Here is a 22,500-nt window from a genome sequence, read left to right on the forward strand (position 1 = left end):
GGGAGAGAGAGGAAGAGAGAGTGAGAGAGACATGGAGAGAGACAGGGAGAGGGAGAGAGAGAAAGACAGGGCGAGAGAGAGAGAGAGAAAAAGAGAGAGAGAGAGAGACAGCGAGAGAGCGAGACAGGGAGAGGGAGAGAGCGAGACAGGGAGAGGGAGAGAGCGAGACAGGGAGAGGGAGAGAGCGAGACAGGGAGAGGGAGAGAGCGAGACAGGGAGAGGGAGAGAGCGAGACAGGGAGAGGGAGAGAGCGAGACAGGGAGAGGGAGAGAGCGAGACAGGGAGAGGGAGAGAGCGAGACAGGGAGATGGAGAGAGCGAGACAGGGAGAGGGAGAGAGCGAGACAGGGAGAGGAAGAGAGCGAGACAGGGAGAGAGCGAGAGCGAGACAGGGAGAGGGAGAGGGAGAGAGCGAGACAGGGAGAGGGAGAGAGCGAGACAGGGAGAGGGAGAGCGCGAGACAGGGAGAGGGAGAGGGAGAGAGCGAGACAGGGAGAGAGAGAGAGCGAGACAGGGAGAGAGAGAGAGCGAGACAGGGAGAGACAGGGAGAGCGAGACAGGGATAGAGACAGGGAGAGAGAGACAGGGAAAGAGAGAGACAGGGAGGGAGAGAGACAGAGAGAGAGAGAGAGAGACAGCGACAGAGAGAGACAGAGACAGAGAGAGACAGAGAGAGAGACAGAGAGAGACAGGGAGAGACAGGGAGAGAGACAGGGAGAGAGAGAGGGAGAGAGAGAGAGACAGGGAGAGAGAGGAAGAGAGAGTGAGAGAGACATGGAGAGAGACAGGGAGAGGGAGAGAGAGAAAGACAGGGCGAGAGAGAGAGAGAGAGAAAAAGAGAGAGAGAGAGAGACAGGGAGAGAGCGAGACAGGGAGAGTGAGAGAGCGAGACAGGGAGAGGGAGAGAGCGAGACAGGGAGAGGGAGAGAGCGAGACAGGGAGAGGGAGAGAGCGAGACAGGGAGAGGGAGAGAGCGAGACAGGGAGAGGGAGAGAGCGAGACAGGGAGAGAGCGAGAGCGAGACAGGGAGAGGGAGAGAGCGAGACAGGGAGAGGGAGAGAGCGAGACAGGGAGAGGGAGAGAGCGAGACAGGGAGAGGGAGAGAGCGAGACAGGGAGAGGGAGAGAGCGAGACAGGGAGAGGGAGAGAGCGAGACAGGGAGAGACAGGGAGAGCGAGACAGGGATAGAGACAGGGAGAGGGAGACAGGGATAGAGAGAGACAGAGAGAGGGAGAGAGAGACAAAGAGAGGGAGAGAGAGAGAGAGACAGGGAGAGGGAGAGAGAGAGAGAGAGACAGGGAGAGGGAGAGAGAGAGATAGGGAGAGGGAGAGAGAGAGACAGGGAGAGGGAGAGAGAGAGATAGGGAGAGGGAGAGAGAGAGACAGGGAGAGGGAGAGAGAGAGACAGGGAGAGGGAGAGAGAGAGACAGGGAGTGGGAGAGAGAGAGAGAGAGAGAGACAGGGAGAGGGAGAGAGAGAGCGAGGCAGAGGGAGAGAGGGAGAGAGAGAGAGAGAGAGAGAGAGGCAGAGGGAGAGAGAGAGAGAGGCAGAGGGAGAGAGAGAGAGAGGCAGAGGGAGAGAGAGACAGGCAGAGGGAGAGAGAGACAGGCAGAGGGAGAGAGAGACAGGCAGAGGGGGAGAGAGACAGGCAGAGGGGGAGAGAGACAGGCAGAGGGGGAGAGAGACAGGCAGAGGGGGAGAGAGACAGGCAGAGGGGGAGAGAGACAGGCAGAGGGGGAGAGAGACAGGCAGAGGGGGAGAGAGACAGGCAGAGGGGGAGAGAGACAGGCAGAGGGGGAGAGAGACAGGCAGAGGGGAGAGAGACAGGCAGAGGGGGAGAGAGACAGGCAGAGGGGGAGAGAGACAGGCAGAGGGGGAGAGAGACAGGCAGAGGGGGAGAGAGACAGGCAGAGGGGGAGAGAGACAGGCAGAGGGGGAGAGAGACAGGCAGAGGGGGAGAGAGACAGGCAGAGGGGGAGAGAGACAGGCAGAGGGGGAGAGAGACAGGCAGAGGGGGAGAGAGACAGGCAGAGGGGGAGAGAGACAAGCAGAGGGGGAGAGAGACAGGCAGAGGGGGAGAGAGACAGGCAGAGGGGGAGAGAGACAGGCAGAGGGGGAGAGAGACAGGCAGAGGGGGAGAGAGACAGGCAGAGGGGGAGAGAGACAGGGAGAGGGGGAGAGAGACAGGCAGAGGGGGAGAGAGACAGGGAGAGAGAGAGAAGTAGAGGGCGAGAGAGGGACAGGAAGAGGGAGTGAGAGACAGGGAGAGGGAGAGAGAGCGAAGTAGAGGGAGAGAGAGGGACAGGGAGAGGGGGAAGAGAGAGAGAGAGAGAGAGAAGTAGAGGGAGAGAGAGGGACAGGGAAAGGGAGAGAGAAGTAGAGGGAGAGACAGGGGGAGAGGGAGAGAGAGAGAGAGAGAGAGAGAGAGAGAGAGAGAGAAGTAGAGGGAGAGAGAGGGAGAGAGAGAGACATTGGAGAGGGAGAGAGAGAGAGAGAGAGACAGGGAGACGGAGAGAGAGACAAGGAGAGGGAGAGATAGAGACAGAGAGAGACAGAGAGACAGCGAGAGAGAGAGAGACAAGGAGAGGGATAGAGAGTCAGGGAGAGGGAGAGACAGGGAGAGGGAAAGCGAGAGAGGCAGAGAGAGATGGAGACGGAGAGAGAGACAGGGAGAGGGAGAGAGAGACAGGGAGAGAGAGAGAGAGAGACAGGGAGAGGGAGAGGGAGAGGGAGAGGGAGAGGGAGAGGGAGAGGGAGAGGGAGAGGGAGAGGGAGAGAGAGACAAGGAGAGGGAGAGAGAGAGACAGGGAGAGAGGGAGAGAGACAGAGAGCGGAAAGAGTCATAAAAAGATAGAGATAGAAAAAAACTCCCCCCTGCTGTTCTGCCAATAGTGGCAGTAGAACATTTTACGTCCATCTGAGAGGGCAGATAGGGCCTCGGTTCGAAATATGAAACCGCTGACTGTGTTGCTCAGTACTACCCCTCCAACAGTGCAACACTCCGTCAGTAATACCCCTCCGACAGTGCAGCACTCCCTCAGTACTGCCCCTTCAACAGTGCAGCACTCCCTCAGTACTGCCCCTCCAACAGTGCAGTACTCCCTCAGTACTGCCCCTCCGACAGTGCAGCACTCCCTCAGTACTGCCCCTCCAACAGTGCAGCACTCCGTCAGTACTACATCTCCGACAGTGCAGCATTCCCTCAGTACTACCCCTCCGACAGTGCAGCACTCCCTCAGTACTGCCCGTCCGACAGTGCAGCACTCCCTCAGTACTACATCTCCGACAGTGCAGTACTCCCTCAGTACTACCCCTCCGACAGTGCAGCACTCCCTCAGTACTACCCCTCCGACAGTGCAGTACTCCCTCAGTACTACCCCTCCGACAGTGCAGCACTCCCTCAGTACTGCCCCTCCAACAGTGCAGCACTCCGTCAGTACTACATCTCCGACAGTGCAGTACTCCCTCAGTACTACCCCTCCGACAGTGCAGTACTCCCTCAGTACTACCCCTCCGACAGTGCAGCACTCCCTCAGTACTGCCCGTCCGACAGTGCAGCACTCCCTCAGCACTGCCCCTCCAACAGTGCAGCTCTCCCTCAGTACTGCCCGTCCAACAGTGCAGCTCTCCCTCAGTAATGCCCGTCCGACAGTGCAGCCCTCCCTCAGTACTGCCCCTCCGACAGTGCAGCACTCCCTCAGTACTACCCCTCCGACAGTGCAGCACTCCCTCAGTACTGCCCGTCCAACAGTGCAGCTCTCCCTCAGTAATGCCCGTCCGACAGTGCAGCCCTCCCTCAGTACTGCCCCTCCGACAGTGCAGCACTCCCTCAGTACTACCCCTCCGACAGTGCAGCACTCCCTCAGTACTGCCCGTCCGACAGTGCAGCACTCCCTCAGCACTGCCCCTCCGACAGTGCAGCACTCCCTCAGTACTGCCCGTCCGACAGTGCAGCACTCCCTCAGTACTGCCCCTCCGACAGTGCAGCACTCCCTCAGTACTACCCCTCCGACAGTGCAGCACTCCCTCAGTACTGCCCGTCCGACAGTGCAGCACTCCCTCAGTACTGCCCCTCCGACAGTGCAGCGCTCCCTCAGTACTGCCCCTCCGACAGTGCAGCACTCCCTCAGCACTGCCCCTCCAACAGTGCAGCTCTCCCTCAGTACTGCCCGTCCAACAGTGCAGCTCTCCCTCAGTAATGCCCGTCCGACAGTGCAGCCCTCCCTCAGTACTGCCCCTCCGGCAGTGCAGCATTCCCTCAGTACTGCCCCCCCCCCCCCGACAGTGCAGCGCTCCCTCAGCACTGCCCCTCCAACAGTGCAGCACTCCCTCAGCACTGCCCCTCCGACAGTGCAACTCCCTCTCTCCTGAGTCGACGTCTGTGACCCTTGACCTCTCACCTCGGGCCGGCCGATGCTCCGGTCCTGGTGCAGGTGACGGTGGCGATCTGGTGCTTGGACCCCTGCGTGCGCCGCAGTGTGACCTGCCACAGCTCCGGGGCGCTGGTCTGAATGGACACGGCCCTCACGCCCTTCTTCATCTTGGCCCTGGGGGTAACCGAGTGGGGGAACCATTAAACCATGCTCTGGCATAGCGACCTCATCCATCACCCCCTCACCCCATCCCCACCTCGCCACCTAAAGCCCACCTCACCCCACCCCACGTCGCCCCCCATCACCTCACTCCCCAAACCCCCCCTCCCCCATCCCCACCTCACCCCCCCCATCACCTCGCCCTCCCCAAATCACCCATCTCCCCCCAAACTCGCCTTCACCCCATCCCAGCAGCCCCTCACCCCATCCCCCCTCATTACCCCATTCCCCCATCACTTTCCCCCCCAAAAATACCCCTCATCTGTCCCCCTCAAACACCCCCCAATCACCCCCACCCGAACCCCACCTCTACCCCATCACCTGTCCCCTCCAATCGCCCCCTCCCCGCCAAACTCCAACTCTCCCATCACAACCCATCGGAACATTCTCCACCCTGACCTTTGCCACGGCAACCTCCATCATAGCAATCAGCGCCCCCCCCCGACCCCCGACCCCCGCCCTCCCGAGCCCCGCTCTCCCGAGCCCCGCCCTCCTGAGCCCCGCCCTCCCGACCCCCGACCCCCCGACTCCCGCCCTCCCGACCCCCGCCCCCCGCCCTCCTGGCCCACGCCCTCCCGACCCCTGCACCCCCGACCCCCGCTCTCCTGACCACTGCCCTCCCAAGCCCCGCCCCCCCCGACCCCCGCACCCCCGACCCCCGCTCTCCTGACCACTGCCCTCCCGAACCCCGCCCTCCCGACCCCCGCCCCCCCCGACCCCCGCCCTCCCGACCCCCGCCCCCCCGACCCCCGCACCCCTGACCACTGCCCTCCCGAACCCCGCCCTCCCGACCCCCGCCCTCCCCGAGCCCCGCTATAGCAACAACTGTTCACAGGACAACCAGCAGTGAACCTGAACCCATTCCCTCACACGCAGCGCGCCCCCCCCGCCTCCCGCAGCGCGCCCGGCCGTTACCTGATGACCACCTCCTCCAGCGTGAAGTTCCGAGCGATCGCCACGGCGACGCCCACCGTCTCGCCGGGCCGCAGGGTCCGGTCGGGCAGCCGGAGCAGCAGGTGGGCCCCGAGCCTGGCCTCCTGCTGGCCTGGCCCCCCCAGCAGCCCCACCCCGCCAACCTGCTCCAGCTCCCCGCGGCCCCCCGACCATTGCTCGCCGCCCGGCAGCCCACCGCACTCCGCGGGGGGGCGGGCAATGAAATACAGCTGGGCCCTGGACTCTCGGGCCCTCCCAGGCACCTCCCGCCCCCGGCCCCCGCCCGCCGGGGGGAACCAGTCCCCAGGGAGCTCGAGATTAACAACGCAGACCGCTAGCGGGCCCTAGAGCGAGAGACAGAGAGAAGAAACACATCTCAGAAAGCACTGCATTCAGTAAAGCTCCCTCTACACTGTCCCATCAAACACTCCCAGGGCAGGTACAGCACGGGGTTAGATACAGAGTAAAGCTCCCTCTACACTGTCCCATCAAACACTCCCAGGGCAGGTACAGCACGGGGTTAGATACAGAGTAAAGCTCCCTCTACACTGTCCCATCAAACACTCCCAGGGTAGGTACAGGGGGTTAGATACAGAGTAAAGCTCCCTCTACACTGTCCCATCAAACACTCCCAGGACAGGTACAACCATCCCCTCTCTCTGAGGCTGTATTTGACCCCAGTTTCCAGGGGGTGAAAGTTCAATATTTAACCCAGAGCCATGATGTCCAATTTACTCCCACCCCTCGTCCTCCACCCCATCCCAAACAGCGAACGTGGACAACTCCCACTGACCTTCAACCGGCAGTCACCTCTGACCTCCCGGTCCTCCAGGAAGGCATGCAGCCGGATGCAGGGCAGGATCCCGGGATCCCCAGGGGACCTCCAGTCGCGGCCGGACAGGTGGAACAGGACCTGGGCCCTGGGCCAGCTTGCCCGGACAATGCCCTCCACCAGGTGGGCCCGGACCCTCCAGCCTGGATGGAGGGAGGGGGCCTCGGGGAGCGGCTGCTGGACAGAGAAGGGCCTGTGGGAGGCCTTGACCTCGGGAGGGGACCCGACCCCGAGCAGCAGGATGGCCTGGGAACAGGTCCGCGGGCCGCTGGAGTTCCAGGTCGGCGACTCGTCCACTGGCCTCAGGAAGAGGTACTCCTGGGTGCCCAGCACCTCAAAGTCGACCGGCAAGTAGAGCGGGGAAGAGGGAGGCTTCGTCGTCATGATGTCCGGGTAGGCCGCCTTCCCAGCATGCTGCAGTGCTGAAAGGAGAGAAGAAAATGTATCATCATTACTGAATTTAAGGAGGGATATACTTGCATTGGAGGCAGTTCAGAGAAGGTTCACGAGGTTGATTCCGGAGATGAAGGGGTTGTTTTATGAAGATAGGTTGAGCAGGTTGGGCCTCTACGCACTGGCGTTCAGAAGACTGAGAAGTGATCTGATTGAAATGTATGAGATTCTGAGGGGTCTTGACAGGGTAGATGCAGAGTGGATGTTTCCACTCATAGGGGAAACTAAAACTCGAAGACACAGTCTCAGAATAAGGGGCCACCCATTTAAAACTAAGATGAGGAGGAATTTCTTCTCTCAGAGGGTTGTGAATCTGTGGAATTCTCTGCCCCAGAGAGCTGTGGAGGCTGGGTCATTGAATAAATTTAAGGTGGAGATTGACAGATTTTTGAGCGATAAGGGAATAAAGGGTTATGGGGAGCGGGCAGGGAAGTGCAGCAGAGTTGATGGTCCCTCGCCCCTCCCTATCTCTGTAACCTCCTCCAGCCCCATAACCCTCCTTATCTCTGTAACCTCCTCCAGCCACTACAACCCTCCCTATCTCTGTAAGCTCCTCCAGCCCCTACAACCCTCCCTATCTCTGTAAGCTCCTCCAGCCCCTACAACCCTCCCTATCTCTGTAACCTCCTCCAGCCCTACAACCCTCCCTATCTCTGTAACCTCCTGCAGTCCTACAACCCTCCCTATCTCTGTAACCTCCTCCAGCCACTACAACCCTCCCTATCTCTGTAACCTCCTCCAGCCCTACAACCCTCCCTATCTCTGTAACCTCCTCCAGCCCTACAACCCTCCCTATCTCTGTAACCCCCTCCAGCCCTAAAACCCTTCCCATCTCTGTAACTCCCTTCCAGCCCGACAACCCTCCCTATCTCTGTAACCCCTTCCAGCCCTAAAACCCTTCCCATCTCTGTAACCCCCTCCAGCTCCTACAACCCTCCCTATCTCTGTAACTCCCTTCCAGCCCGCCAACCCTCCCTATCTCTGTAACCTCCTCCAACCCTACACTCCTCTCTATCTCTATAACCTCCTCCATCCCCTACACCCCTCCCTATCTCTGTAACCTCCTTCAACCCTACAACCCTCCCCATTTCTGTAATCTCCTCCAGCCCCTACAACCCTCCCTATTTCTGTAACCTCCAATTCTGGCGACTTGCACATCCCTGATTTCCATCGACTACCGTGCCTTCAGCCGTCTCGGACCCAAAGAGACGCTATTCCCTCCCTAAACCTCTCGGCCTCTCTCCTTGAATACGCTGCTTAAAACCTTCCATCTTTTACCAAGCTTTTGATCACCGATATTATTATCTCCTTCGGAAGCCCTCAGTCAACTTTTGTTTGATAATCGCGCCTGTGATGTGCCTTGGGACATTAAAGATGCGGTATAAATGCAAGTTGTTTTCTAATCTTTTAGTAATATAGAGACCAGAACTGTGTACAGTAACTCCCAGTGTGATATGGAGACCAGAACTGTACACAGTAACTCCCAGTGTGATATGGAGACCAGAACTGTGCACAGTAACTCCCAGTGTGATATGGAGACCAGAACTGTACACAGTAACTCCCAGTGTGATATGGTGACCAGAACTGTACACAGCTTAGGATAGGAGTGAGGATTAATGAAATAGTGTGAAAGCACGTACTAGCAGAACACCTTGCTGTGCAAAAAAGACAATAGGAGCAAGGATTGAGAATCTATTTCCTCTAATTAGAACACTGACAGACTTCGCAAATCCCTGGAGTGCCTCCAGTACAGCTATTGCTAAACATTTGTCAATCCCTAGCCAGGCCCCAGCTGGAGTGTTGTGTCCAATTCTGGGCAGCGTACATTAGGAACATAAGAAATAGGAGCAGGAGTTGGCCACCTGGCCCCTCGAGCCTGCTCCGCCATTTAATAAGATCATGGCTGATCTGATCACGGACTCAGCTCCACTTCCCCGCCCACTCCCCATAACCTGTCCATGAAAAATCTGTCCATCTCCGCCTTAAATATATTCAATGACCCAGCCTCCACAGCTCTCCGAGTTGGAGAACTCCACAGATGTACGACGCTCCAAACAAATAAATTACACCTCGTCTCAGTTTTAAATGGGCGGCCCTTTATTCTGAAACCGTGCCCGCTAGTTCTAGATTCCCCCACGAGGGGAAACATCCTCTCTGCATCCACCCTGTCCAGCCCCCTCAGAATCTTATATGTTTCAATAAGATTACCTCTCATTTTTCTAAACTCCAATGAGTAGAGGCCCAACCTGCTCAACCTTTCTTCATAAGACAATCCCTTCATCTCAGGAATCAACCTGGTGAACCTTCTCTGAACTGCCTCCAATGCAAGTATATCCTTCCTTAAATACGGTGAACAAAACTGTACGCAGTACTCCAGGTGTGGCCTCACCAATACCCTGTACAGTTGTAGTAAGACATCGCTGCTTTTATACTCTACTGCGGAAGCGCCCTGCAGAAATTCCGGCGCTTCGGGAGAGAGTGAGAGAGAAAAAGTCAGAAGCCCCGAGTCTGGTGTAGGGTCACAGAACCCTGACCTTCACTGTCCTCCCGAGGGAGTGATCGTAAAACCAGCTAAAGATATGTCCGGGGCAGGCAGGACAGGCTGGGCACCAGCTGGTGGGGCCTTGTAATCAATAAGCCTGTCGGACAGGCTGCTAAATATTTCATCAATAGGTCAGCAGCGGCAACCAACCAGATAAAGGCCCACATTATCAGACATAATCAACCCTCCCCCCCGACCGTGTCTCGTTTCGCAGATGTCTCGGACTGCCACTGGCCTCTGGGAATATTAAGATATTACAATTCACTAAAGACTCAGTTATTACACCCAATCCCTCGCCGGTGTGTCAGCCACGCCAGACACACAGAGCAGGAAAGGCCCAGGCTGCATCCCTGGCCTAGTCCCGAGTTAGCCTGATCTCACACCACCTGGGTTAGTGACAGGGGCAAGGCAGGTACAGCACGGGGTTAGATACAGGGTAAAGCTCCCCCTACACTATCCCATCAAACACTCCCGGGGCAGGTACAGGGGGTTAGAAACAGAGTAAAGCTCCACCTACACTGTCCCATCAAACACTCCCAGGGCAGGTACAGGGGGTTAGATACAGAGTAAAGTTCCCTCGACACTGCCCCATCAAATATTCCCAGGGCAGGTACAGGGGGTTAGATACAGAGTAAAGCTCCCTCTACACTGTCCCATCAAACACTCCCTGGGCAGGTACAGCACGGCGTTAGATACAGAGTAAAGCTCCCTCTGCACTGCCCCATCAAACACTCCCAGGGCAGGTACAGCACGGGGTTAGATACAGAGTAAAGCTCCCTCTGCACTGCCCCATCAAACACTCCCAGGGCAGGTACAGCACGGCGTTAGATACAGAGTAAAGCTCCCTCTACACTATCCCATCAAACACTCCCAGGGCAGGTACAGGGGGTTAGATACAGAGTAAAGCTCCCTCTACACTGTCCCATCAAACACTCCCGGGGCAGATACAGGGGGTTAGATACAGAGTAAAGCTCCCTCTACACTGTCCCATCAAACACTCCCAGGGCAGGTACAGCACGGGTTAGATACAGAGTAAAGCTCCCTCTGCACTGTCCCATCAAACACTCCCAGGGCAGGTACAGGGGGTTAGATACAGAGTAAAGCTCCCTCTACACTGTCCCATCAAACACTCCCAGGGCAGGTACAGGGGGTTAGATACAGAGTAAAGCTCCCTCTACACTGTCCCATCAAACACTCCCAGGGCAGGTACAGCACGGCGTTAGATATAGAGTAAAGCTCCCTCTACACTGTCCCATCAAACACTCCCAGGGCAGGTACAGCACGGCGTTAGATACAGAGTAAAGCTCCCTCTACACTATCCCATCAAACACTCCCAGGGCAGGTACAGGGGGTTAGATACAGAGTAAAGCTCCCTCTACACTGTCCCATCAAACACTCCCAGGGCAGGTACAGGGGGTTAGATACAGAGTAAAGCTCCCTCTGCACTGCCCCAGGAGGTGGGGACATCGGAAGATTGAGAGAAAATGTACATCTGTCTGTTTAAAACTTCCCACCCACCCCTCCCCATGTCAACTAACCAGTCGGAACCGGTACCCTGATCCATGTGGCAATTCTGTTTGGGATATTGGACTGTGTAGGGCCTCACATGGTAGAATCCTACAGCACAGATGGAAGTCAATCTGCCGATCGTGCTGGTGCCAGCTCTTTGCAAAAGTTGTCCAATTAGTCCCACTCCCCTCCCTGCTGAAGCCCAGTTCTTCAATTCCCTCTGCCACAGTTAATCAAACCCGCAATGAATCGAGGGGTTGAAAATTGTTTGGGGAGGTGAGGTTAAATGGTTGGTAAAAGAACATAAGGAATAGGAGCAGGAGTGGGCCATACGGCCGCTCGAGCCTGCTCTGCCATTCAATAAGATCATGGCTGATCTGATCATGGACTCAGCTCCATTTCCCCGCCCGCTCCCCATAACCCTTTCTGCTGTAGTTGTGTAGATAACATAAGAACATAGTGAACAGGAGCAGGAGTCGGCCATTCGGCCCCTCGAGCCTGCTCCGCCATTTAATAAGATCCTGGCTGATCTTCGACCTCAACTTCACTTTCCTGCACTATCCCCATATCCCGCGATTCCCTTAATATCCAAAAATATATCGATCTCACCCTTGAAGACTGAGCCTCCACAACCCTCTGGGGTAGAGAATTCCAGAGATTCACCACCCTCTGAGTGAAGATATTTCTCCTCATCTCAGTCCTAAATGGCCGGCCCCTTATCCCGAGACTGTGACCCCTGGTTCTAGACTCCCCAGCCAGGGGGAAACATCCTCCCTGTGTCTACCCTGTCAAGCCCTGTAAGAATTCTGAATGTTTCAGTGAGATCACCTCTCATTCTTCTATACTCGAGAGAATATAGGCCCAGTCTACTCAATCTCTCCTCATAGGACAATCCCCCATCCCAGGAATCAGTCTGGTGAACCTTCGTTGCACTCCCTCTATGGCAAGTATATCCTTCCTTCGGTAAGGAGACCAAAACTGTACACAACACTCCAGGTGTGGTCTCACCAGGGCCCTGTACAACTGTAGCAACACCTCCCTGCCCCTGTACTCAAATCCCCTCGCTGTGAAGGCCAACATGCCATTTGCTTTCTTAACCGCCTGCTGTACCTGCATGCCTGATGTACCATGACACCCAGGTCTCGTTGCACCTCCCCTTTTCCTAATCTGTCACCATTCAGATAATAGTCTGTCTCTCTGTTTTTACCACCAAAGTGGATAACCTCACATTTATCCACATTATACTTCATCTGCCGTACAAGGACACCCAGGTCCCTCTGAACACCAACATTTCACAATCTCTCACCATTTAAAAGTATTTCTGCTTTTCCTACCAAAGTGGATAACCTGACACTTCCCTACATTGTATTCCATTTGCCACGTTCTTGCCCACTCAGTCAACCTGTCTGTATCTATCTGCAGCCTCTTCCCACCCTCCTCACAGCTTACTTTCAAACCTAACTTTGTATCATCAGCAAACTTGGATACATGGCACTCAGTCCCCTCATCGAAGTCATTGCTATAGATTGTGAATAGCTGGGGCCCACGAACTGATCCTTGCGGCACCACACTAATTACAGCCTGCCAACCCGAAAATTAACCGTTTATTCCTTTAACTCTGGGACTGGGGGGGTCCCTTTAACTCTGGGACTGGGGGGGTCCCTTTAACTCTGGGACTGGGGGGGTCCCTTTAACTCTGGGACTGGGGGGGGTCCCTTTAACTCTGGGACTGGGGGGGGGTCCCTTTAACTCTGGGACTGGGGGGGGGGTCCCTTTAACTCTGGGACTGGGGGGGGGGTCCCTTTAACTCTGGGACTGGAGGTTAAAGGGACCCCCCCAGTCCCAGAGTTAAAGGGACCCCCCCCAGTCCCAGAGTAAAGCTCCCTCTACACTGTCCCATCAAACACTCCCAGGGCAGGTACAGCACGGGGTTAGATACAGAGTAAAGCTCCCTCTACACTGTCCCATCAAACACTCCCAGGGCAGGTACAGCACGGCGTTAGATACAGAGTAAAGCTCCCTGTACACTGCCCCATCAAACACTCCCAGGGCAGGTACAGCACGGGTTAGATACAGAGTAAAGCTCCCTGTACACTGCCCCATCAAACACTCCCAGGGCAGGTACAGCACGGGTTAGATACAGAGTAAAGCTCGCTTTACACTGTCCCATCAAACACTCCCAGGGCAGGTACAGCACGGGGTTAGATACAGAGTAAAGCTCCCTCTACACTGTCCCATCAAACACTCCCAGGGCAGGTACAGGGGGTTAGATACAGAGTGAAGCTCCCTCTACACTGTCCCATCAAACACTCCCAGGGCAGGTACAGCACGGCGTTAGATACAGAGTAAAGCTCCCTGTACACTGCCCCATCAAACACTCCCAGGGCAGGTACAGGGGGTTAGATACAGAGTAAAGCTCCCTCTGCACTGCCCCAGGAGGTGGGGACATCGGAAGATTGAGAGAAAATGTACATCTGTCTGTTTAAAACTTCCCACCCACCCCTCCCCATGTCAACTAACCAGTCGGAACCGGTACCCTGATCCATGTGGCAATTCTGTTTGGGATATTGGACTGTGTAGGGCCTCACATGGTAGAATCCTACAGCACAGATGGAAGTCAATCTGCCGATCGTGCTGGTGCCAGCTCTTTGCAAAAGTTGTCCAATTAGTCCCACTCCCCTCCCTGCTGAAGCCCAGTTCTTCAATTCCCTCTGCCACAGTTAATCAAACCCGCAATGAATCGAGGGGTTGAAAATTGTTTGGGGAGGTGAGGTTAAATGGTTGGTAAAAGAACATAAGGAATAGGAGCAGGAGTGGGCCATACGGCCCCTCGAGCCTGCTCTGCCATTCAATAAGATCATGGCTGATCTGATCATGGACTCAGCTCCACTTCCCCGCCCGCTCCCCATAACCCTTTCTGCTGTAGTTGTGTAGATAACATAAGAACATAGTGAACAGGAGCAGGAGTCGGCCATTCGGCCCCTCGAGCCTGCTCCGCCATTCAATAAGATCCTGGCTGATCTTCGACCTCAACACCACTTTCCTGCACTATCCCCATATCCCGCGATTCCCTTAATATTCAAAAATCTATCGATCTCACCCTTGAAGACTGAGCCTCCACAACCCTCTGGGGGAGAGAATTCCAGAGATTCACCACCCCTCTGAGTGAAGATATTTCTCCTCATCTCAGTCCTAAATGGCCGGCCCCTTCTCCTGAGACTGTGACCCCTGGTTCTAGACTCCCCAGCCAGGGGGAAACATCCTCCCTGTGTCTACCCTGTCAAGCCCGGTAAGAATTCTGAATGGTTCAGTGAGATCACCTCTCATTCTTCTAAACTCTAGAGAATATAGGCCCAGTCTCCTCAATCTCTCCTCATAGGACAATCCCCCCATCCCAGGAATCAGTCTGGTGAACCTTCGTTGCACTCCCTCTATGGCAAGTATATCCTTCCTTAGGTAAGGAGACCAAAACTGTACACAACACTCCAGGTGTGGTCTCACCAGGGCCCTGTATAATTGCAGTAAGACGTCCTTACTCTTATACTCAAACCCTCTTGTAATAAAGGCCAACATACCAGTCGCTTTCCTAATCGCTTGCTGTACCTGCAGGTTAACTTTCAGTGATTTGTGTACATAGAAACATAGAAAATAGGTGCAGGAGTAGGCCATTCGGCCCTTTGAGCCTGCACCGCCATTCAATGAGTTCATGGCTGAACATGCAACTTCAGTACCCCATTCCTGCTTTCTTGCCATACCCCTTGATCCCCCTAGTAGTAAGGACTACATCCAACTCCTTTTTGAATATATTTAGTGAATTAGCCTCAACAACTTTCTGTGGCAGAGAATTCCACAGGTTCACCACTTTCTGGGTGAAGAAGTTTCTCCTCATCTCGGTCCTAAATGGCTTACCCCTTATCCTTAGACTGTGACCCCTGGTTCTGGAACTCCCCAACATTGGGAACATTCTTCCTGCATCTAACCTGTCTAAACCCGTCAGAATTTTCAACCTTTCTATGAGATCCCCTCTCATTCTTCTGAACTCCAGTGAATACAAGCCCAGTTGATCCAGTCTTTCTTGATATGTCAGTCCCGCCATCCCGGGAATCAGTCTGGTGAACCTTCGCTGCACTCCCTCAATAGCAAGAATGTCCTTCCTCAAGTTAGGAGACCAAAACTGAACACAATACTCCAGGTGTGGCCTCACCAAGGCCCTGTACAACTGTAGTAACACCTTCCTGCCCCTGTACTCAAATCCCCTCGCTATGAAGGCCAACATGCCATTTGCTTTCTTAACCACCTGCTGTACCTGCATGCCAACCTGCAATGACTGATGTACCATGACACCCAGGTCTCGTTGCACCTCCCCTTTTCCTAATCTGTCACGATTCAGATAATAGTCTGTCTCTCTGTTTTTACCACCAAAGTGGATAACCTCACATTTATCACATTATACTTCATCTGCCGTACGAGGACACCCAGGTCCCTCTGAACACCAACATTTCACAATCTCTCACCATTTAAAAGATATTCTGCTTTTCCTACCAAAGTGGATAACCTGACACTTCCCCACATTGTACTCCATTTGCCACGTCCTTGCCCACTCAGTCAACCTGTCTGTATCTATCTGCAGCCTCTTCCCACCCTCCTCACAGCTTACTTTCAAACCTAACTTTGTATCATCAGCAAACTTGGATACATGGCACTCAGTCCCCTCATCGAAGTCATTGCTATAGATTGTGAATAGCTGGGGCCCACGAACTGATCCTTGCGGCACCACACTAATTACAGCCTGCCAACCCGAAAATTAACCGTTTATTCCTTTAACTGTGGGCCTGGGGGGGGGTGGTCCCTTTGACTGCGAGACTGGGGGAGGGGGGGTCCCTTTAACTCTGGGACTGGGGGAGGGGGGTCCCTTTAACTCTGGGACTGGGGGAGGGGGGGTCCCTTTAACTCTGGGACTGGGGGAGTGGGGGTCCCTTTAACTCCGGGACTGTGGGGGGGGGGGGGGGGAAGGGGTCCCTTTAGCTCCGGGACTAGGGGGGGTGGGGAGGGGTCCCTTTAACTCTGGGACTGGGGGGGGGGGTCCCTTTAACTCTGGGACTGGGGGGGGTCCCTTTAACTCTGGGACTGGGGGGGGGGTCCCTTTAACTCTGGGACTGGGGGGGGGTCCCTTTAACTCTGGGACTAGGGGGGGGGTCCCTTTAACTCTGGGACTGGGGGGGGGGTCCCTTTAACTCTGGGACTGGGGGGGGGTCCCTTTAACTCTGGGACTGGGGGGGGGGTGTCCCTTTAACTCTGGGACTGGGGGGGTGTCCCTTTAACTCTGGGACTGGGGGGGGGGCCCTTTAACTCTGGGACTGGGGGGGGGGGGTCCCTTTAACTCTGGGACTGGGGGGGGGGTCCCTTTAACTCTGGGACTGGGGCCCTTGACCTTTAACCTGTAGGCCTGGGACCTGTAACCGTGGGACTGGGGCCCTTGACCTTTAACCTGTGGGCCTGGGGCCCAGCGCTCTGGGGCTTTGAGCAAGCCACATTCCTCGGCCTGACTGAGCCCGCCTGTGTGCATGTGGTGGAGCTGGCCGCTACCTGGGCCCCAGGCTCGTAGAATGCCATAAAATGGGGGCCTGTGGCCACAGCTCCATTACCATGGCAACCGGCCTGTGCACGGGCCTGGCACAGCTGCCTTGGTGGGGGGGGCGGCAGGGGGAACACAGCCTGACTGACTGACCAGCAGACGCACGAGGCTCTGGTTCCTGCGCCGGCCTCCGAACCTACTTCCCCCCCCCTCCCCACACCGAAACCGATCTTTCTCGGGAGCTGCCAGGCCGAGCAGGACACTGGCAGCCTGGGCCACTTTCGCTGGTTGCCTGACACCGGCACTTGGCTCTGCCGGCCCTGCTTCAGCGATTCCAGTTGGCAGTGAACACTGGGCAGCAGCTCAGACAGAGCGATGGGGTGAGGGCATTACAGGAGTGTTAATGGTAACAGAGAGCCGCTGTGACTCCGTCTCTGTGACAGTCTGTGTCTCTCTCTCTCTGTGGGTCTGTGTGTGTGTGTCTCTCTCTCTCTCTCTCTCTCTGTGGGTCTCTGTCTGTGTGTGTGTGTCTCTCTCTCTCTCTCTGTGGGTCTCTGTGGGTCTGTGTCTGTGTGTGTGTGTCTCTCTCTCTCTCTCTCTCTCTGTGGGTCTCTGTCTGTGTGTGTGTCTCTCTCTCTCTCTCTCTCTCTCTGTGGGTCTCTGTCTGTGTGTGTGTGTCTCTCTCTCTCTCTCTCTCTCTGTGGGTCTCTGTCTGTGTGTGTGTGTCTCTCTCTCTCTCTCTCTCTCTGTGGGTCTGTGTGTGTGTGTGTGTGTCTCTCTCTCTCTCTCTCTCTCTCTCTGTGGGTCTCTGTCTGTGTGTGTGTGTGTCTCTCTCTCTCTCTCTCTCTCTCTGTGGGTCTGTGTCTGTGTGTGTGTGTGTGTCTCTCTTTCTCTCTCTCTCTCTGTGGGTCTGTGTCTGTCTCTCTCTCTCTCTCTCTGTGGGTCTGTGTCTGTGTGTGTGTGTCTCTCTCTCTCTCTCTCTCTCTCTCTGTGGGTCTCTGTCTGTGTGTGTGTGTCTCTCTCTCTCTCTCTCTCTCTGTGGGTCTCTGTCTGTGTGTGTGTGTCTCTCTCTCTCTTTGGGTATGTGTGTGTGTGTGTGTGTCTCTCTCTCTCTCTCTGTGGGTCTCTGTCTGTGTGTGTGTGTCTCTCTCTCTCTCTGTGGGTCTCTGTCTGTGTGTGTGTGTCTCTCTCTCTCTCTCTGTGGGTCTGTGTCTGTGTGTGTGTCTCTCTCTCTCTCTCTCTCTCTCTGTGGGTCTCTGTCTGTGTGTGTGTGTTCTCTCTCTCTCTCTGTGGGTCTCTGTGTCTCTCTCTCTCTCTCTGGGTCTGTGTGTGTGTCTGTGTGTGTGTGTCTCCCTCTCTCTGGGTCTGTGTGTGTGTCTGTGTGTGTGTGTCTCTCCCTCTCTCTGGGTCTGTGTGTGTGTCTGTGTGTGTGTCTCTCCCTCTCTCTGGGTCTGTGTGTGTGTCTGTGTGTGTCTCTCCCTCTCTCTGGGTCTGTGTGTGTGTCTGTGTGTGTGTGTCTCTCCCTCTCTCTGGGTCTGTGTGTGTGTCTGTGTGTGTGTCTCTCCCTCTCTCTGGGTCTGTGTGTGTGTCTGTGTGTGTGTGTCTCTCCCTCTCTCTGGGTCTGTGTGTGGGTCTGTGTGTGTTGTGTCTCCCTCTCTCTGGGTCTGTGTGTGGGTCTGTGTGTGTTGTGTCTCCCTCTCTCTGGGTCTGTGTGTGTGTCTGTGTGTCTGTGTGTCTCTCTCTCTCTCTTTCGCTCTCTGGGTCTGTGTGTGTGTGTGTGTGTCTCTCTCTCTCTCTCTGGGTCTCTGTCTGTGTGTGCATGTGTGTGTCTCTCTCTGTGTGTGTGTGTGTGTTTCTCTCTGTATGTCTCTCTGTGTCTCTTTCTGTCTGTCTGTCTCTGCTTTTGTGTGTCTCTCTATGTTTGTGTTTGCCTCTCTTTCCCCCTCTCTCCCTGCTTTTCTCTGCATCACTCTCTCTATCTGCCACTTCCCACATTCTGCTCCCACCCGTATCCCACAAGCTCTTAAAACAGGACATCACCGAACCACACCTCCGTGATCCACCCCAACAATTCCCTTGTCCGGTTTAACCCGGGTGGTTTCCACACCCTGGGTGTTCTCGTCGATATGAGGAGCACGCGGAGTGAGGTATGAAGGTTTACATAACAACCAGAGAAATTTACAGCACGGAAGGAGACCATTTCGGCCCATCGTGTCCGTGCCGGCCGACCAAGATTAACCCAGCCTGATCCCACTTTCCAGCTCTGGGTCCGTAGCCCTGTAGGTTACAGCACTTCAGGTGCACATCCAAGTACTGTTTAAATGTGGTAAGGGTTTCTGCCTCTACCACCCTTTCAGGCACTGAGTTCCGCCCCAGACCCCCACCACCCTCTGGGTGAAGACATTTCCCCTCAAATCCTCTGTAAACCTCCCCCCATTTACTTTAAATTTATGCCCCCTGGTTGTTGACCCCTCTGCCAAGGGAAACAGGTCCGTCCTATCCATTCTATCCAGGCCCCTCATCATTTTATACACCTCAATCAGGTCTCCCCTCAGCCTCCTCTGTTCCAAAGAAAATAACCCCAAGCCTATCCAATCTTTTCTCAGAGCCAAAATTCTCCAGTCCAGGCAACATCCTCGTAAATCTCCTCTGTACCCTCTCCAGTCACATCTTTCCTGTAATGTGGTGACCAGAACGGCTCACAGTACTCCAGCTGTGGCCTAACTAGTGTTTTAGACAGTTCAAATTCATAAATGGAAAATATAAAAATCAAGACAGAACATAGGATTTAAAATGCGGACTGAATGAAGGCTTTAGTTCAGATTAATTCAAGCCCTCTAAACCCAATTCACTTGAACACCACTCTGGGTCTTAACGACATCTGAACACCAGGGCAGTTCGACCAGTAATATATTAAAAAAACTTCAAGCATATTTCTAGTATATATAACAGCTCTATTTTTTTCCAACCTTGAACACAAAATTATGGCAGTAAGGGTTACACAGATGTCATCCATAGCTCAGTGGTCAGCAATCTTGCCTCCGAGTTAGAGGTTTGTGGGTTCGGGACCCACTCCAGAGACTCAAGCTCCATAATCCAGACCAACACTCCCTCTGGTGCCAGGACTGAGGGAACAATGCACTATCGGAGGGGCAGTACTGAGGGAGCGCTGCACTGTCGGAGGGGCAGTACTGAGGGAGCGCCACACTGTCGGAGGGGCAGTACTGAGGGAGCGCCGCACTGTTGGAGGGGCAGTACTGAGGGAATGTCGCACTGTCGGAGGGGCAGTACTGAGGGAGCGCCGCACTTCGGAGGGGCAGTACTGAGGGAGCGCCGCACTGTCGGAGGGGCAGTACTGAGGGAGCGCTGCACTGTCGGAGGGGCAGTACTGAGGGAGTGCCGCACTGTCGGAGGGGCAGTACTGAGGGAGCGCCGCACTTCGGAGGGGCAGTACTGAGGGAGCGCCGCACTGTCGGAGGGGCAGTACTGAGGGAGCGCCACACTGTCGGAGGGGCAGTACTGAGGGAGTGCTGCACTGTCGGAGGGGCAGTACTGAGGGAGTGCTGCACTGTCGGAGGGGCAGTACTGAGGGAGCGCCGCACTGTCGGAGGGGCAGTACTGAGGGAGTGCTGCACTGTCGGAGGGGCAGTACTGAGGGAGTGCTGCACTGTCGGAGGGGCAGTACTGAGGGAGCGCTGCACTGTCGGAGGAACTGTCTTTTGGGTGAGACGTGAAACTTATGGGCCCCCAACTGCTCCCTCAGTAAAATGTAAAAGATCCCACAGCCACTATCGGAAGAGCAGGGGGAGCTCTCCGCGATATCCGGGACCCAATATTCATCCCTCAATCAACCTCACTGAAAAACAGATGATCTGCTCACTATAACATTGCTGTTTGTGGGAGCTTGCTGTGCACAAATTCGTTGCCGCATTTCCTATAGCTACCAAACTTCACAAACGTACTTCATTGTCTGTAAAACGATTTTGGAACTGCCCGAGGTGGTGAACGGCACCATACAAATGCAAATTCTTTCTTGCTATACCTTCCTATGTTTCGATCAGAAATGTCCGGTCACTACAGGGGCAGAGTCAGTAAAGGGGGTGAACCCGCGGAGGCTTATCTGACATCACCTTCTGTGTATTATCTCCGTGGCATGAGAGGATTGTCCAGTGAGCAGAGTTGGAGCCTATATTCTCCAGAGTTTAGAAAAATGAGAGGTGAACTCATTGAAATAGATCACATTCTCACAGGAGCTTGACAGGGTAGATGCAGGGAGGATGTTTCCCCCGGGCTGGGGAGTCTGGAACCAGGGGTCACAGTCTCAGAATAAGGGGTTGGCCATTTAGGACTGAGATGAGGAGGAATGTTTGGAATTCTCTCCCCCAGAGAGCTGTGGAGGCTCTATTGTTGGGTATATTCAAGACAGAGATCGACAGATTTTTTGGATATTCAGGGAATCGAGGGATATGGGGATCGGGCGGGAAAGTGGAGTTGAGATAGAAACACAGAAACATAGAAAATAGGTGCAGGAGTAGGCCATTCGGCCCTTCGAGCCTGCACCACCATTCAATAAGGTCATGGCTGATCATTCACCTCAGTACCCCATTCCTGCTTTCTCTCCATACCCCTCAATCCCTTTAGCCGTAAGGGCCATATCTAACTCCCTCTTGAATATATCCAATGAACTGGCCTCAATAACTCTCTGTGGCAGGGAATTCCACAGGTTCACAACTCTCTGAGTGAAGAAGTTTCTCCTCATCTCAGTCCTAAATGGCCTACCCCTTATCCTTAAGACTGTGTCCCCTGGTTCTGGACTTCCCCAACATTGGGAACATTCTACCAGCATCTAACCTGTCCAATCCCGTCAGAATTTTATATGTTTCTATGAGATCCTCTCTCATCCTTCTAAACTCCAGTGAATACAGGCCCAGTCGATCCAGTCTCTCCTCTTATGTCAGTCCAGCCATCCTGGGAATCAGTCTGGTGAACCTTCGCTGCACTCCCTCAATAGCAAGAATGTCCTTCCTCAGATTAGGAGACCAAAACTGAACAGAATATTCCAGGTGAGGCCTCACCAAGGCCCTGTACAACTTCAGTAAGACCTCCCTGCTCCTGTACTCAAATCCCCTGGCTATGAAGGCCAACATACCATTTGCCTTCTTCACCGCCTGCTGTACCTACATGCCAACTTTCAATGACTGATGTACCATGACACCCAGGTCTCGTTGCACCTCCCCTTTTCCTAATCTGCTGCCATTCAGATAATATTCTGCCTTCATGTTTTTGCCCCCAAAGTGGATAACCTCACATTTATTTACATTATACTGCATCTGCCATGCATTTGCCCACTCACCTAACCTGTCCAAGTCACCCTGCAGCCTCTTAGCTCCTCCTCACAGCTCACACCACCACCCAGTTTAGTGTCATCCGCAAACTTGGAGATATGACACTCAATTCCTTCATCTAAATCATTAATGTATATTGTAAATAGCTGGGGTCCCAGCACTGAGCCCTGCGGCACTCCACTAGTCACTGCCTGCCATTCTGAAAAGGACCAGTTTATCCCGACTCTCTGCTTCCTGTCTGCCAACCAGTTCTCTATCCACGTCAGTACATTACCCCCTATATCTTTTGCTTTAATTTTGCACACCATTCTCTTGTGTGGCACCTTGTCAAAAGTCTTTTGAAAGTCCAAATACACCACATCCACTGGTTCTCCCTTGTACACTCTACCAGTTACATCCTCAAAAAATTCCAGAAGATTTGTCAAGCATGATTTCCCCTTCATAAATCCATGCTGACTCGGTCCGATCCTATCACTGCTTTCCAAATGCGCTGCTATTTCATCTTTAATAATTGATTCCAACATTTTCCCCACCACCGATGTCAGGCCAACCGGTCTATAATTACCCGTTTTCTCTCTCTCTCCCTTTTTTAAAAAGTGGTGTTACATTAACTACCCTCCAGTCCATAGGAACTGATCCAGAGTCGATTGACTGATGGAAAATGATCACCAATGCATCCACTATTTCTAGGGCCACTTCCTTAAGTACTCTGGGATGTAG

The 22,500-nt window shown here is 54.5% G+C and overlaps 1 protein-coding gene across 1 annotated transcript in view; it reads right to left on the minus strand.

The window, feature by feature from the left end:
- The window catches only part of LOC139274030 (transmembrane protein 132B-like), a 61,305-nt gene that overhangs the window by 32,784 nt on the left and 6,021 nt on the right, over positions 1–22,500 (minus strand). The window contains exons 2-3 of the mRNA XM_070891082.1: positions 6,318–6,778; positions 4,400–4,546 (exon numbers count right to left, since the gene is read on the minus strand). Coding sequence (XP_070747183.1) covers positions 4,400–4,546; positions 6,318–6,778 — 608 coding nt within the window. The remainder of the gene's footprint in view (positions 1–4,399; positions 4,547–6,317; positions 6,779–22,500) is intronic.

The sequence above is a fragment of the Pristiophorus japonicus genome, chromosome 9 (genome assembly GCF_044704955.1).
Source record: "Pristiophorus japonicus isolate sPriJap1 chromosome 9, sPriJap1.hap1, whole genome shotgun sequence".
NCBI lineage: Eukaryota > Metazoa > Chordata > Chondrichthyes > Pristiophoridae > Pristiophorus > Pristiophorus japonicus.